General features: G+C 59.4%; 1 protein-coding gene across 3 annotated transcripts in view; it reads right to left on the minus strand.

Moving 5' to 3' along the window:
• PCNX3 (pecanex 3) overlaps window positions 1-15,312 on the minus strand; it is a 22,865-nt gene continuing 7,553 nt past the window's right edge. For all 3 annotated transcript variants that reach the window (XM_021673055.2, XM_021673054.2, XM_064364733.1), the window contains exons 12-35: window positions 14,510-14,663; window positions 14,195-14,227; window positions 13,790-13,961; window positions 13,577-13,687; window positions 13,085-13,176; window positions 12,824-12,933; window positions 12,560-12,665; window positions 12,345-12,437; window positions 12,038-12,188; window positions 10,815-10,959; window positions 10,281-10,458; window positions 9,180-9,288; window positions 8,936-9,065; window positions 8,473-8,531; window positions 8,149-8,364; window positions 7,287-7,540; window positions 3,582-3,812; window positions 3,304-3,407; window positions 2,702-2,849; window positions 2,374-2,604; window positions 2,018-2,292; window positions 1,516-1,649; window positions 1,135-1,433; window positions 1-1,058 (exon numbers count right to left, since the gene is read on the minus strand). In XM_021673055.2, coding sequence (XP_021528730.2) covers window positions 846-1,058; window positions 1,135-1,433; window positions 1,516-1,649; window positions 2,018-2,292; window positions 2,374-2,604; window positions 2,702-2,849; window positions 3,304-3,407; window positions 3,582-3,812; window positions 7,287-7,540; window positions 8,149-8,364; window positions 8,473-8,531; window positions 8,936-9,065; window positions 9,180-9,288; window positions 10,281-10,458; window positions 10,815-10,959; window positions 12,038-12,188; window positions 12,345-12,437; window positions 12,560-12,665; window positions 12,824-12,933; window positions 13,085-13,176; window positions 13,577-13,687; window positions 13,790-13,961; window positions 14,195-14,227; window positions 14,510-14,663 — 3,748 coding nt within the window. In that variant the 3' untranslated portion in view covers window positions 1-845. The remainder of the gene's footprint in view (window positions 1,059-1,134; window positions 1,434-1,515; window positions 1,650-2,017; window positions 2,293-2,373; window positions 2,605-2,701; window positions 2,850-3,303; window positions 3,408-3,581; window positions 3,813-7,286; window positions 7,541-8,148; window positions 8,365-8,472; window positions 8,532-8,935; window positions 9,066-9,179; window positions 9,289-10,280; window positions 10,459-10,814; window positions 10,960-12,037; window positions 12,189-12,344; window positions 12,438-12,559; window positions 12,666-12,823; window positions 12,934-13,084; window positions 13,177-13,576; window positions 13,688-13,789; window positions 13,962-14,194; window positions 14,228-14,509; window positions 14,664-15,312) is intronic.

Below are 15,312 nucleotides of genomic sequence, written 5' to 3' on the forward strand. Positions count from 1 at the left end.
TCCACTAGCGCGCTCTCATTTATTCTGAAAACACCTTAGACAGGTGTCATCTCTACGCCTTGGAGCAACTGAGTTCCAGGGAAAGGCTTTGGCCAAGGACAAGCCTGGTTAAATGTAGGAGCCACCAGACCTGGAAGTCTTTGACCATATGGGGGTGGGAAATACCAGACAATAACCTTCAGATAAAGGCTTGAAAAGGGAGCAGGCCTGAGGGGAAGAGGACTCGGCTCTACCTGGACCCCGCCTTGGTCTGCCCTTGATCTCTAATCACATCCTTCACCCTGTGTGTTTGTCCACCCCAACTTAGCCGCCTGTTCTATCCTGTATCCATTCCCAGGTAGAAAAAAAAACTGCCAACCAAAATCAAAAATAGTGTTATTAATTCTGATGTCTCCGAAGCACAAAAAAAAAAAAAAAAAAAAAAAGACCAAAAAAAATAATAATAAAGGAAAGAAACCAAGAAACCACCCTTCCCACACTTCAGGCCCCAGGTCCAGGCCAAGGGGGCCCACTCCTGCAGGCAGTTCAGGCCCAGGGGCTGAGGTGGTACTGGCCACGGGCTCCAAGTGGGACCAGCCCATGGTTTGGCTCTTAGGGCCTGGCTGGGAGGCTGCCTGCCTCCATCTGGGGAGCCCAGGCCCCGGACTGGGGATGAGAGAGATCAGGGGTCAAGGTCAGAGGTATGGGTCATTCAGTTTTGGTTCTCTGGCCAAGGCAGCCAGAGGTCAGGGTTCAGACGTGGAGGTCAAATCCACTCAATTCTGTGGTCCAGCAGAGAGGGCCAGAGGCAGCAGAGCAGGTCCACTACTGAGTCCTAACAGGAGGTCCAGTGGGCGCCAGGTGGCTCAGTACTGGTGTTCCAGCAGGGGCTGTGCTGCCGGGCTTTCCCGCTCCTCGGCATGGGCAGGCCAGTCGCCTGGGGCGCCTGTAGGTGTGCCACTCTCAGGGGCACTGCTGTCCAAGCAAGGAATGTCCTGGGCAACTCTGGGGGGCGAGGCCTCAGTGCTGACATCTGGGCTGAGGCTGAGGCTGAGGCTGAGGCTGAGGTCTAGAGGCGCCTGGGGGAGGGGAGAGAGGTTGGCAGGCGAGCAGGCCTGAGCCTTCTGGGACCCAGCCCTCCCACAGGCGCCTTACCTGAGATTTGGGGGTACCTCCTTTGGGGCTCCCTGAGGCTGGCTCCCCATCAGATCCTCCCAGGCCCTTCCGGCCCCCCAGGCTCCACTTCCCACTAGGACCCTCAGAACCGAGGAGACCAGGACCAGGGGGCCGTGAGGTCCGGGGACCCTCTGTGGGGGTAGGCGATGCAGGGGGGGGTCCAGGGAGCCGAGGGGGAGGCCACTGCAGCAGAGGAGGGGGGCGCCCATCACCAGAGCCACTCAGGGAGGGCCGAGGCCCCCAGCCAGGGCCCGGTGGGAGGGGTTGGTCACCATTGCCTGTAGGAGACAGATAAGACAGCAGAGACCTCAGCTGGGCAATACTCTTCACCCATGGGTTCAGCCCAGCCTCGCCCCTCACCTGCTGTGTTCTCAGGCGTGGGGTGTGCAACAGGGGGGTTATTGCTGAGGGAGGTCAGGCCACCGCCCCCACTACAGTCTGAGTCATCCACATTCCCGCCACTATTGCAGCCAGCGCCACAGCCCTTGTGAAGCCTAGGGGTGGAAGAGGTAGAAAAGAGATCAGGAGGGACACAGCTGAGGTCAGAGCCCTCACGACACGAGTCCTCAGCCCCAGGACAAATCATTAACACCTCTGAGCCCCAGGATCCTCCCCTCGAAGAGGCTGCCACCTACTTTGGAGGGTCTTTTGAGGGTGGCGCTGTCAACAGTGTTTAACGGCTAAAGGCCACTGTCAGCTCTGGGGGTAAGATGACATCTAGGAGGGGCAGGTCAGCTCTGGAAGGGGGTCATCTCCTGGGATGCCAGCCCTGGCTCCGGCACATCCTCCCTCTGAGACCCAGGAGGCAAGTGCTGCACCTCGGCTTCCTCCCATGCCACGTTACCCCTTCCTGGGGCCTCACCTCTCCCAGCTTCGCAGGAGCCAGCGGGCAATGGCACCCAGGCTGATGGGGCCACCCCACAGCGCCCGTAGCTGGGGGTGGCTGCCAGCCAGTGAGGTGGTGAGAGGTGACACATAGATGGGGTAGCCCAGCGGCTGGTCGCAGGAGGAGTTGATCATGTTCCGAAGCGCCTGCTTGGCGTTCTGGATGCTGCCACGCTCAGGGTTTCGGTTGCGCAGGAACACCAGCTCCTGCTGCTGCCCAGCCCACAGGCCACGCACGCACTCCCGGTTCACCTGAGGGCCACATGCCAGGGTCAGGGGGCCAGCCCAAGGCGGGTTGGGGGCAGGGATCAGGGCAGGTAGGGCTAGCCCCACCTTGATAACTCGGAAGCTGAGGTGACGCCGGTTGAGCATGATGATCTTGTACTCATCCGAGGCATCGTCCAGGACATGGCGCAGCGCCAGCAAGGAGGGCGTGTTGCTGAGGATGGCGCTGCGCCAGGCCGGGTCACCCTCATGCGAGATGACCAGCCGTTCCTCGTTGGCTGCAATGGCATCATATAGGGCTGCCGGCTCCTCATATTCATCTGGGGACGTGAAGTGGTCCTGGTGGGGAAATGGGGGGACTGGGGTCAGTGGCCCTGCCCTGGAGAAAGGCTTCATCCACCACCCGATCATGCTGCTGGGCACACCTCTCCCTGACCTGGTGAAGCTTGAGGGCCATGCGAACCCCAGGTGCCACAACGCGGTGAAGCAGGTCCATGTCAGCAAAGACCCACTCGTCACGTGGGGAGGTGATGCGAAAGTCCCCCTTGAATAGGGCGTGTAGGCCGTAGAGGAAAGGCTCCAGGCTAAGCGGGAGGAAGATCAGGGAGGGGAGAGAAAGGGGCGTGAAGGACCCAGGGGTAAGGCTTCAGAGTGATCCAAGCAGAGGCCTTTCCTCACGCTGGGCCTCAGTTTCCCCATCCTGACAAAGAGGCCAATCTCTGCCCATGTCTGTCACAGAGCATTGAGGAGCAGGCAAGGTTGTGACCGAGAAGTGCCCTGCCCATGGGAGAAGAACTATCCCAACAGGAAGGACCACCGTAGTTTTTGTGGCCTCTGCGGCCAGAGACCACAGAGCTCCGGGTAGAAGAGGTGGGGTGGGGAAGAGGTCGTGCTGGGGGTGGGAGAGGTAGAAAAGAGATCAGGAGGGATACAGCTGAGGTCAGAGGCCTCACAGCCCCAGCACGACCCCAGCACAGCCCCAGCACGACCCAGCACAGCCCCTGAAGCACAGCCCCAGCACGACCCCCGAGCACTCACCTTGCAGACATGCTGTGAGACGCCGTCCCTAGGGCCCGGCGGCCCAGCACACACAGGCCAAAACACAGCGTGACCAGCGGGGAGTTCCAGTCCTGCTCCACAGGCTGTGGCATAAAGACCCCCATCCCAACTCAGACCTGGGACAGGGAACTTGGGGTGGGGGCTGGGGTGCAGGCCAAGGGAGGCTCAGGGTGAGAGGAAACCAAACGGGGAGCAGGGGAGTGGGGAAGCCCAGGTCCCACGGCCCCAGGTGTCAGCCACGGGTAGCGGAGCCTGACCTGGCTGCGCCGGGAGGCGCAGTACTGGATCCACTCGAGGTGCACTGCGCAGAAGGAGGGCAGCGAGAGGCCAGACAGGCGAAGGTCATAGTCCTCGTCCACGCTCAGTGAGAAGGTGGGATCTGAGTCGGCATAGCCAGGTGCGCGCACAGGCCGCAGGGCTGCCGAGATACCCTCATGGCTGAGCCACGCCTCCAGCTTTGGTGAGCGGCTCACGTAGTAGATGATGCTCTAGGAGAGGAGTGGCAGGCATCAGGCCGGTGTCCCCACCCTGCCTACTGGAGGAGACAGCATCGAGGCTCACAGGCTCCTCCCCCAGACTGAGCTATGTCTACTTTCTGGAGCGCCCTGCTCCTACAGCAGCCGTCTCAGTTCTCAAGAGCACCCAGGCAAGTTGACTCCTTCCCCTAGGCCAGGAAGGAGGAGCGACAAAGCCGCCAGGAAGTAACCACTAACAGAGCGGGAAGTCCCAGGCCGAGGCCAGCACTCAGGCAGCATCGGCCTGCCTCTGCCCTAGGATATGCCCCATTTATATAGAAAACTGAGGCTCAGGCAGATGGCAGCCCCAGAAGAATACAAGATCATCATGCTCAACAAGCACCACCTCAGCTTCCAAGTCATCAAGTTAGGGCTAGTCCCACCTGCCCTGAACTCTGTCCCTCACCTGCCTCGGGCCAGCACCCTGACCCTGGGGTGTGGTCCTCGGGTGAACCTTCAGTGCCTGTGCAGCCTGTGGGCTGGGCAGCAGCAGGAGCTGGTGTTCCTGCACAAACAGAACCTGGAGCACAGCAGCATCCAGACGGCACATGGGCCGGGGGTGGGGGCAGTGGGGGGCGGCACAGACTGAACTGCAATCTGAACCCTGTATCTTCTCCATCATGACATTATGGGATCCAGATCTCAGGGCCAGAAGGGCAGGCTGAATAGTGGGTCTGCCTCAGAGCGCCTGGGTCACAGGTCCCTTTAGGCAGCTGAAGCATGACAGTCATCAGGCCTCTCCTCAGAAAGAAGCCACAGGCACATCTGGTACCCAAAGCTGGGGGCTCCTGGACCTCTTGTTAAGAGGCCCTGTTGGTTTTAAGCATCTGTTTGGACAAACATACAGGAGCTTTGGAAGGCAGGTAGCTGGCATGGCCAGGATGCACAGGCTGGTTAAGGCTGGCAGGGCAGCCAGTGAGGTCACAGGGGTTCCACATGCCACCCCAAGATGGAGCAAATGGGACAGGCCCTTGGCCAGGACAGACCCGGGGGACTGACTTCTTGCCCATAGCTCGCCTCTATAATCCAGGCACCACCAGTGCTGCTAAAAAGACTCAGAAAAGCAAAGCTTCGGCTAGGCACGGTGGCTCACACCTATAATCTCAGCACTTCAGGAGGCTGAGATGGGAGGATCACTTGAACCGAAGAGTTCAAGACCAGCCTGGGCAATATGGCGAAACCTCATCTCTACAAAAAATACAAAAATTAGCCAGGCGTGGTGGTGTGCACCTGTAGTCCCAGCTACCTGGGAGGCTGAGATGGGAGGATTGCTTGAACCCAGGAGGCAGACATAGCAGTGAACCCAGATGGCACCACTGCCTTCCGGCGGGGATGACAGAATGAGACCTTGTCTCAAAAAAAAAAAAAAAGAAAGAAAGGAAAAGTGAAACCTTCAGGGACAGGGGGAGGAGCTGGCCTGGCACATATCAGGTGCTTGGTTAACCTTCACCAGCGCCATCATTTTCTCTGACACGGCTCTGCCTGTGAGCACTCACTGCGAGCTGGGCTCTGCCCAAGGTGCTTCCCGGGAAGCACTGCCCGGATTCCATGCAGCCTCACCACGGTGCCTTTCCCTGCTCTCGTGGTCTTTCCCAGCTGCATGAGCCAGTCTGAGAGCCCAGCAACTCCATGGGAAGGGCAAAGCTCACGGGAGGGGTTCCGCCCTGTCTGGCCAAAGACCTGCAAAGGACCTATCCCTGCAGGGACACTGCCCTAGATGCACCAGGCTCCCCGGCATACCCGCCTCCCCCCAGCCCCACCCACAGCCGCCCTGACTTGTCCTTCCAAGCTTCACTCTCAGTCCACATCCTCAGAGGAGCCTCCCCAGGTCCTCCAGGCATCTTCACCAGACCCAAATTCTGCCCAGCCTTTAAGGGAGCCTTAGATGTGGCAAGTTGGCTTCCCCATGGGACAAGAGACTTGGCAGGGCACATCTCAACCTGCCGGCTCTGGCCTGACAGACCAGCAGGGTGACCTGGGCAAGACGGGACCAGAAGGTCGAGCGGGCCATGACCACTGGGTGACCTGGGGCTGGGAATGTCCCTCTCTAGACTCAGCCTCCTTCTTGATAAAAGGGAGATGGTCTCACAAATCCTTGCCTAGGAGTGGCTAGGAAGGCAGAAGGAATGACAAAAAAAATGACAGCTCTTCTGAGTGTGGCATGGACAGCATTTCCTTTGGAGGCAAAAGGACAGCCAGGGCTGCATGAGACTACGCCAGAGAGGGCCTCGGTGGCAGGCTCACCTGGGCCCCAACAGGCCACCCCCACGGCCCAACACAGGGAGCTCTGGGGCAGACCCTGAGAAGGCATGTGGGAGTTTGGACTGTGCTCAGCAACTCACCCCACTCTAAGGACCTTATTCTGGGCACCACCACAAAGCCTCAAAATTTCTTTTTTTTCCCCCGAAACAGAGTCTCATTCTGTCGCCCAGGCTCAAGTACAGCAGCATGATCTCGGCTCATTGCAACCTCTGCCTTCTGGGTTCAAGCGATTCTCCTGCCTCAGACTCCAGAGTAGCTGGGACTACAGGTGCCCACCACCAAGGCCAGCTAATTTTTTTTTATTTTTTAGTAGAGATGGGGTTTCACCACATTGGCCAGGCTGGTCTCAAACTCCTGACCTCAGGAGATCCACCCGCCTTGGCCTTCCAAAGTGCTGGGATTATAGATGTGAGCCACCATGCCCAGCCAAGCCTCAACATTTCTGCCATCTCACAGAACTGCAATAACCCCCACTTCTCAAGGGATAAGCTGAGGCACACAAGGGAGGAGACATTCTAGGCTGATCAGAACCCCCATCCCAGGGCTCCTTATGCACCCCACGTTGCCTCACCAACCCCCACCACCTCCAAGAAGTCTCAAGATCCCCAGGCCTGGCTCAGGTTGAGGCAGGAAAGCTCTGTGGCTCAGAGGGCCAGCCTGGGTTCAAAGCCTGGTTTGGCCACTTTCTTCAGATTCTAGAACCTTTGCAAGCCAACTTCCACATCTATAAGATAGCAGGGCCCCTCTCAAAGGGTGGGAGACTCTACCCAGCTCAGAAGAGATGCCCAGCACAGGGCCCGCCCACGGTAAACACTACTGCTTGGGAAGCCGCTCCCGTGAGATATTAACACAACCACAGTTAGTTTCGCCACTGCTCGGTGCTGAGTGAGCCGGGGCAGGGGACTGGTGGTTTCAAAGACTGGCTTCCACAACTGCCCACCTGTCCCATACGCACTGCCCAAGGCAAGCCTTCCTTGCCCTGGGCACCTATCATCAGAACCACATGGGCACAGAGGCCCCTGCTACCTGAGGTCTGGCAGTGGTATCTTGGGGGACACTTAAACTGAGGCCTCGGCTTCCCTCGGCCAAAACAGGCTCCCGACAACCCAGAAGCGGGTAATGGGGCCTCCTGCAGCGAGCGCTCACCCTCGGGCTGTGCTGCCCAGCCACGCCTGCCCACCGTACCTTCACGTAGTAGGTGATGAGGATCTTGCGGAGGTCGAAAACCTGCAGCATGGAGGCAGCGTTGTTGTCACTAATGCTGTAGCCCTCCAGCACGTACTTGCTGGCTGTCACCTCCCAGGCCAGCCAGCGCTGCCCAAAGGCAGCATTGAAGGACAGGACCCGAGGCAGGTGGCCGGGCTCGCAGCAGCAACAGCCCTCGTCCTCCTCCACACCCTCTGTGATGGCCTCCACCTCGCGCTGCTGGCAGTAAGTGCCTGCGGGAGAGGAGTGTGCAGTCAGGGGCAGCCAGAATAATCCCTAACCTGCCCTGTCCTGGGAAAGTGACCAAGATGGCATTAGAGACCTGCTGTCATCCACCCCCGAGGTGCTGGGGAGTCAACCTTATCGGATGAAAGGATTCATAAGGGAGCGCCTGCCTTTCTCCTCCCAACTCCCAGCATCAAAGGGCAGGGCGGGAGGGGACGGGGACACAGGGTCGGGCCCCTCTGCACTCTTGGGGCATCCAACACACACGTCTTCCTGAGAGAAGGGGCTGGCTCACTCACGGCACCCAACCTGTGGACCAAGCCTAAAACCACAGAGCAGGCTGGGGGAGCTGGCGTTGAGAACCCAGACCTCCAGGCCCAGGCCCTCACTGCAGCAACCGTAGAGTCACTGGGACCTAAAGGCAGGGTAGGTGCAGGTTTGGCCAAGAGACCCTGCCACCTCATTGCTCAGACTGGGAAACGCAGGCCCTGGGAGGAGGAGTGCCTTGCCCAAGGCCCAGAGCTGGACTGGACCTTGCTTGGACTTGCCATCGAACGCAGCACCTGTGTCAGGCCCAAGCCGCACCTGCCCACCCGAGCCTAGTCCTGAGGCTCACCCCGGAACTCAAGGCCACGCAGCTGGAAGGTGACAAGGCCATTGCCAACCTCGATGAGGTGTACCAGGGCGTTGAGGTAGTCGGAGGCCAGGACGAAGCAGTCGCCAGGGCCATAGTTGCCCCAGCGGCCCAGCGCCAGGTCTCCACAAAGCGTGTGCTGCAGAGAACGCGTCAAGTGCTCATAGAAGATGGAGTTGAGGTTATTGTCATCAGCGCCTAGGACCCAGGACAGACAGGCAAATGGACAAAATGACAAGTTAGCTAACTTGTCTCCCGCCCCAGGGAGGCCCTGCTCTAAAGCCCCTCGGATGGCCGGGTACACACCAGGGTTCCGGTCCAGCTGTGTGACCAGGCGGGTGTTGGAATGATCCACGCGTTTAGTGCTGTTCAGAGAGAGAACAAGGTGGATGGCCAAGAAGTCAAAGAAAGGGTGCTCCCTGCTCATGCTCTCCCCATGCCCCAAGGCCAATACCATCCATGATGGCCCCGTTACACAGGCAGATGAGGACACTGAGGCTCAGGGACATGAAGGGACTTGCACAGGACACATGGCCAGGAAGCGGGGAGGCTGGGTTCACCCCTGGGCCCCACTGCCCCCACACTGGGAGCCTGAGACCTTGGCCTGGTGCAGGCCCTGCCCTCATCGGATCCGCTGCCTCAAGTGCCTCCACTGCACCCACACCCTCCCACACCTGCTGCAGCCCCTCTGTGGATGGCCTCCAGCTTGGGCTCCAGACCCCTCCCTTCCTGCCCTGCTGAGCATGCTCCTGCCTCCTGTGAGACTCACTTGTAGTCACGTTCCCAGAACTTGAGGGGCCGAGCATAGGACATGATGAAGACGGCACTGCCCAGCAGTGGGTTGAGCGGCGTGGAGAAGAGCCCCGAGAGCAGGGCCTGGACGAAGAGCATGGCTGAGTCTGAGCCACAGTCAAGGACACGGCAGGCGGCAGGACCTCCTGACCCCCCACCACCTCCACCGCACCATGCCACAGCCCTCCCTGCCCACCCCCACCCAAACACAGGCCGGATACGGGGCACAGCAAAGGGCTGGGCAAAGGCGTGGAAAGCCGAGCCCCAGGTGATCTGCCAGGGCGCGATGTAGGTCAGCACGAAACGCAGCTTGTACAGCAGGTCCCACAGCTGGCAGGGCCGGCAGGGAGAGGAAGAAGGCATGCACGGTCACTCACGGAAGCCCCCGGATGCCAGGCCCCCATTCAGAGGCTTGGATCATGGCCCACTGGGGCCAAGCTTAAGATCACTGCCAGCCCTTGTGCTTTGGACACGGCTCAAGGCTCCTGATATCATTAGCAACCCCTGCCGGAGCTCTAAAGGAGCAGTAGCCATTTAGTTCACACTACCACCCTGGGAGCTTCTTATTCCTATTGCTGGCCCCATTTCACCGTTGGGAAAGTTGAGGTTCAGAGAAGATAGAGACAATAAATGACTTCCTTGGGTCACACCACTAGGTCACTAGTGAGGCTGGAGCTGGACTATGGTACTGAAAGTCAGGGACAGTCACAGGCTCTGCCCTCAGAGGGTATGCAATGTGGACACCCGACATCCTTGGCCAGGCCAGAAAGCAAGAACAGAATGTCCAAGTGAGGGAGAAAAAGCCTCAGGCCTGCCTGGGGTTCCAGGCACCACCGCAGGCCTCCAGTAGAGTGCAGGAGAATGGTCCTTAGTTCAAAGTGACCCCCAAAGCCCTGGCAATGCCACAGCTTGGCAGAGCACCTATACACCTATACAGCTCAGGCCCTAGGGGCTTCCGAAACTCAGCTCTGACTGCTCTGGATCCAGGGTGGCAAAGGGGCACGGAACTCAGAGGTTTGCCTCCAGGACAAGTCCAGGTCCTGACTACCCCAACCATTTCGGAGGAGGTGGCTGTGGGGTCAGACAGGCCTAGGTTCAAATCCTGGCTGACCACCAATTCTCTGGAAGACTGAGGCAAGTCCCTCTACCTCCTTCAGCCTCAGTCTCCTCTCTGTAGGGTGTAGAAGTAACCCCTTCCTTGAGAAACTGCTGCAAAGGCCCATGGGGCTGATACAGAGTGGTGGCCACAGGGCCTCAGGAAATTCTCTTCCCATCCAGGCAGAAGTCGGCTCAGCTCCCATTGGGCAGCCTGGTGTCCTCACCTTGCTGCAAAGCAGGGACATGAGGAAGTAGTCAAGCAGAAAGCCCTGGGAGAGGCGCGGGTAGTCGAAGTGGAAGAGCAGGACAGTGAAGGCCAGCGTCAGGTACTGCTGGGGTGGGCAGCAGAAGGCCGAGCGCAGTAGCTTCAGCCCAGCCACAGTCATCAGTAAGGCCCGGCAGCTGTAGGTGAGGGGCAGGCATTGGGTGCTCGGTGGGGGACGGGGGCAGTAGGTCCAGGTGTCCCATCCCTCCCCTGCCCTGGCCTGAGGGCAACCCCAGGCCTCTGCTCTACTAGGCCGGCCCCTGCTCTTTCGGGCCTGTGACTCTTAGTCTCTGCTCTTCTAGGGGGTGTGGGGGGAACACATTTGCTTTCAAAGAGGCAACCACTTCATGGGACGTCGTGTCAGGAGCTGGGGTCCTGCTTTAGCTTGCTGAGCAACCTTAAACATGACTCATTCCCTCTCCGGGCTGTAGTTTCCCCGTGGATCAAAAGGGAACGTGGATGACGGGACCATCAAGGGAGGGGTGGTCCTCACTAGAGGCAGTACTTGTCCGGGTGGCTGACGACCGTGTGGGCGTCCACCGTGAGGGCGTTGAGCACCACGGCGGGGTAGATGAGGTACTTCTCTACGCACTGCAGGCCAGCGTACAGCTTCTCAAACCACATCACCTGGGCGGCACCTGTGGAGAGGCCAGGACTGTTGGCCAGCACCTGGCTTGCACACGCCCACCTTCCCTAAGGAAGTCCTTCCCTAGGAGGGCAAACCACAGGCTGCACTGTCCTGAGTCCTCAGAGACTCTAGGAGGGAGGGGCTGATCTGTAGCAGCTCAAATGAGAGCAACGAACCCCGGCAGGGCAAGGGCTCAACATGCCACTTAGCACATTGAGGCTTGCTCTATGGTGGGTGCTCTGCCCTGTTTTGCTGTCTGTGAAAACAAGGCCAATGAGGAAATCACAAATGCCCACGTACAGCAGGCTAGCTAGGGCTCGAGTACACAGTGGGCCTGCATGCTGGGCCCTTCTAATGGGCACCCCTCGGCTCAGGTTGGCAAAATCTTCTGTTGTTCTAAGAAAAACAAGTAACAGCCGGGCACGGTGGCTCATGCCTGTAATCCCAGCACTTTGGGAGGGCAAGGTGGGCAGATCATGGGGTCAAGAGATGGAGACCATCCTGGCCAACGTGTGAAACCCCGTCTTTATTAAAAATACAAAAATTAGCTGGACATGGTGGCAGGCACCTATAGTCCCAGCTACTTGGGAGGCTAAGGTAGGAAAATTGCTTGAACCCAGGAGGGAGAGATTGCAAAAAACAAAAAAGAAAACAAGAATAATGGATCCTCGTATCACAAATTGAGACACTAAAATACAGACTCCAGCATTTTTTAAAAAACATTAACGCAGCTCAGTGAAAATATGCTCCAGGCAGATCTGGTCCACTGGTGACCAGTGTTTACTTCTGGACAAGAGATCCCTTCAGGGCCCTGGGGTTCTGATTCTTCCATCTCCTCACAGACGGCAAGGAAGGCAGGACTAGGGCAACGCAGGCAAGGTAAGGGCACAGTAGGGCACAGGGAGAAGAGTGGGCAGAGAGCAAAGCCGGGCAGTGGGGACACAGAGGGCAGGGAGAGTGCAGAAAGGGTAGTGTGGGCAGCGGGTGCCCCCTGCTGGCACTCCTGAGCCAAGAGGACCACAGCTCCCACCAGCCAGGCTGCAGCCCGAACCACCGCCCAGGCCTGGCCATCAGGGGCAGGCACTCACCACGCACTTCGTACTGGCTGTACTCCAGCGGCTTCAGCACAGGCTGTGACAGGCAGAACCAGGGCAGCTGTTTGCGGAGTTGTGGCAGCAGGTAATGTGTGAAGAAGCCCACGGCCCCAGCCAGCGCATACAACACGAAACCTAGCACCGACTACAGGAGGGAGAGGTCGAAGGCTCAGCTGATAGGAGCAGGCCAAGGGGCCACAGAGGGCCACCTGGCACAGGCCGGGGAGGGGCTGCCCAGGGCCCTCAGATGGAACAGGCTCCCACCAAGACAGCGAGAGGTGGCAGCCCATGCCACACAAACCTTCAGGGCAATGAAGACAGTGCTGGCGCTGATGGCGAAGGTGAGCACGGCAATCACCACACACATCACCAGGTCGGAGTGCAGGACCTCACGCTGCAGAGCCAGGAGAGACACTCAGCTGCCCAGCAGCCCGGGCTGGACGCACCTCTCCCGGGACCCCCACCCTGCAGGACCCGCCACCGCCTCCCCACAGAACCACAACTCCTGGCCCCTACCACCGACTGGCGCATCTTGTCCGGCAGGGGGTCTGGGGGATCGGCCCGGGCTGTCTCCAGGCTGCGCTCCTCTAGCTCAGAGAAGAGCTTGCTCCGGATCAGAGACCTGGGGGGTGAGGAAAAGTCAGGAGGAGGACGTCCCTCCCTCACCCCGGCCCCAGTCAGTCATGGGCACATGCAGACCACAAACCCCTACCATGCAGACACAAACACACACCCAGAGCACACACACCAGGGCGAGCACAGGCGCGTGCGGGCACCCACCAGAGCACGGTGGGGTCACTGCTCTGCCGGCTCAGGTGGTAGGACAGCGCCACCAGGAGGCCACAGAAGACCGAGAAGAGGACAGGGACGTGCTGCTCTGGCCATGGAGTCTGGGGAAAGAATCCATGCTGGTCAGGTGAGGTGAGGTAAGCACGGGGCCCGGGTTGCCCGTGTGAGAAGCCACTGCGGAGCCCAGTTCGCAGCCCCACCCCAACCATCCCCACACATGGCAGCATGCCCCCACCCTGCAGGCCACCCTACCTTGATGGCCCCAAGGCAGAAGCCGTAGAGCAGGGCAGCGGCCAGCAGGCTGCGGAAGAGGCTGAAGACTGCAGTGAGCGGGCTGGTGGCAGCTGCGTGGTGGGGAGGAGTACAGCCCAGCTCTTACCTGCGGGCACCCCACCTTACCCCCGGCCCGGCTGCCCCTCAATTCCGAGGCTAGCCTCCCTAGGACAGCACCCTTAGTCCATTGTCCTCTGCTGCCCCTAGCCCCAAGTGGCCTTCAGAGCTTCCAGGATTCTCACATTTAAACCACTTACCAGGGAGGGCAGGAGGGGAGAGAAGCAGAGGGAAGAGCAAAGAAAAGGAGGGGAAGGGGGGGAGGGGGAGGGGAGGGGACAAGAGGGGAAAGATGGGAAGGGGAGGGGCAGGGGACCCTTGAATCTGCAGTACAGATACAGGGGAAGGTTCCAGAAGGGTGGAGCTGCAGACCCAATCTGAGGGCCCCACCTGAGCCACCTGCAGGCGTCCTACCTGTGCCCCCGAAGCCATGCATATCTATTTGCTCCAGCAGGTACATGAGGCAGGTGTTGACCTGGGGCAGGAGGCCCAGGAGGAAGACGAAGGGGAAGCACAAGGTGAACACTGGCAGGGAAGGAACATGAAGGCCCAGTCAGCCTGCTGGCCTCCCGCAGCCCATCATCGGGACTCACGCTCCTGGGCCCCCGCAGCCCTGCCCAGCCTCACCAGTGGCCACATCTCGGGCACAGAAGAAGAAGGAGGCGGAGAAGAGCGTGAGGCCGTAGAGGGAGACAGGTGGGAAGAGCTGAGTGGAGCCCAGGGCGTCCAGCAGCCAGATGAGCAGACAACAGATGCAGAAGTAGACGGGCCGGCTGTACGCGATCACCCAGTTGTGGCCCTGAGGGGTCAGCCCATGAGGAGCTGGGCCTCCCCCACTGGCCACGCCTCTGGCACATGCACACACTCACAGGCCCCAGGCCTGGCCCTGGGTCCAAGCTGGAGAGCCTGGCTGGGTAGGGGTGATGGGGGTGGTGAGGGAGCTCCAGCCCTCCATGCCCCACCCTCCTCCCCACCTGGTCTCAGCCCCTCCCGTGGCCTCTTGGCCAGAGGCACTGCTCCATGGGTACTCACATGCATGGGGGACGCCGCATCAGGCTGGACACTCTGGAAGAGACAGGGCTACGTTGGCAACTAGAGCCGGTGCCCATGGGATGGTCAGAGGCCCCAGACCCGTTCAGCTCCACCACTGGGCAGTTATGAGTGACCAGGTCAGAACCCCAAACCATCCTGAGCCTCAGTTTTCTTGCTTGTAAGAGAGCTGGCCGGCTCTAGGGAACCTTAGGCAAAATATCTACCTTTCAGCTTATACCCCTCAAAACTGGAGTTGTGGAAGGGCAATCTTGGGGACAAGCTGGGAGGGGAGCAAACACAGGGAGCCGGCCTGACCTTCAACAGGGAGTACTGGCAGGAGGCGATGACCAGGCAGAACTGGAAGACCCAGATGTCAGTGAAGAAGCCCTTGAGCAGCAGCAGGTAGCCCAGGAAGGCCACAAGGCTGCTCAGGCCCACGCCGAAGACGTTCTCCAGCACCCCCCGCGTCCTGCAGGGACAGCCGAGTCAGGGCATGCCCGTCCTGCCTCACCTTCCAGTGGGGCAGTGGGGGAGATGGATCTAGCCCCAAAGGCCCATCTAGGGACCCCGCCCATGCCAGACCCTTGTCCTCTGAAGATGCAAACACCTGCTCCAGAGGCCATTCCACTGTTCCCTCCTTCCCAACTTTTGCTGGCCCTGGACACTGAGGCTCAGGGTGCCATCACTCCCATGATTCTCCCATCCCCAGCTGAGGCTGAGTTAACTGCATGTGGCTACATCATGCACGCTACCTCAGGCATGCCACGCTATGCACATGGGACCAGCACCCAGTCACCGTGTCTAGAGAAACCCAGAAGGACAACAAGCCACATGGGCTCTAGGCCCCGGTTCTCTACAACAGACAACCAAAGTCATCTGACTTCTCTATCAGATTTTCTGGGACTCGGTGTCCCCTCTGAGAAATGGGAAAGGTGAGATAACTGGTCTGTGAGCCTTTCTAGGTTACAGCACTCATTTTCAAATCAACAGAAGCTAATAAAGAAAGCGAATAGGACATGAGGTTTTTTCAGGACTTTCGGATAGACCACCCACCTGGCCACCCTCTTATACCCGAAATGAACCTAAGAAACCACCACTGCAGACTCCCACCAACACCA

Source organism: Aotus nancymaae, unplaced genomic scaffold (assembly GCF_030222135.1).
Source record: "Aotus nancymaae isolate 86718 unplaced genomic scaffold, 86718_ANA_hifiasm-v0.15.2.pri h1tg000059l, whole genome shotgun sequence".
NCBI lineage: Eukaryota > Metazoa > Chordata > Mammalia > Primates > Aotidae > Aotus > Aotus nancymaae.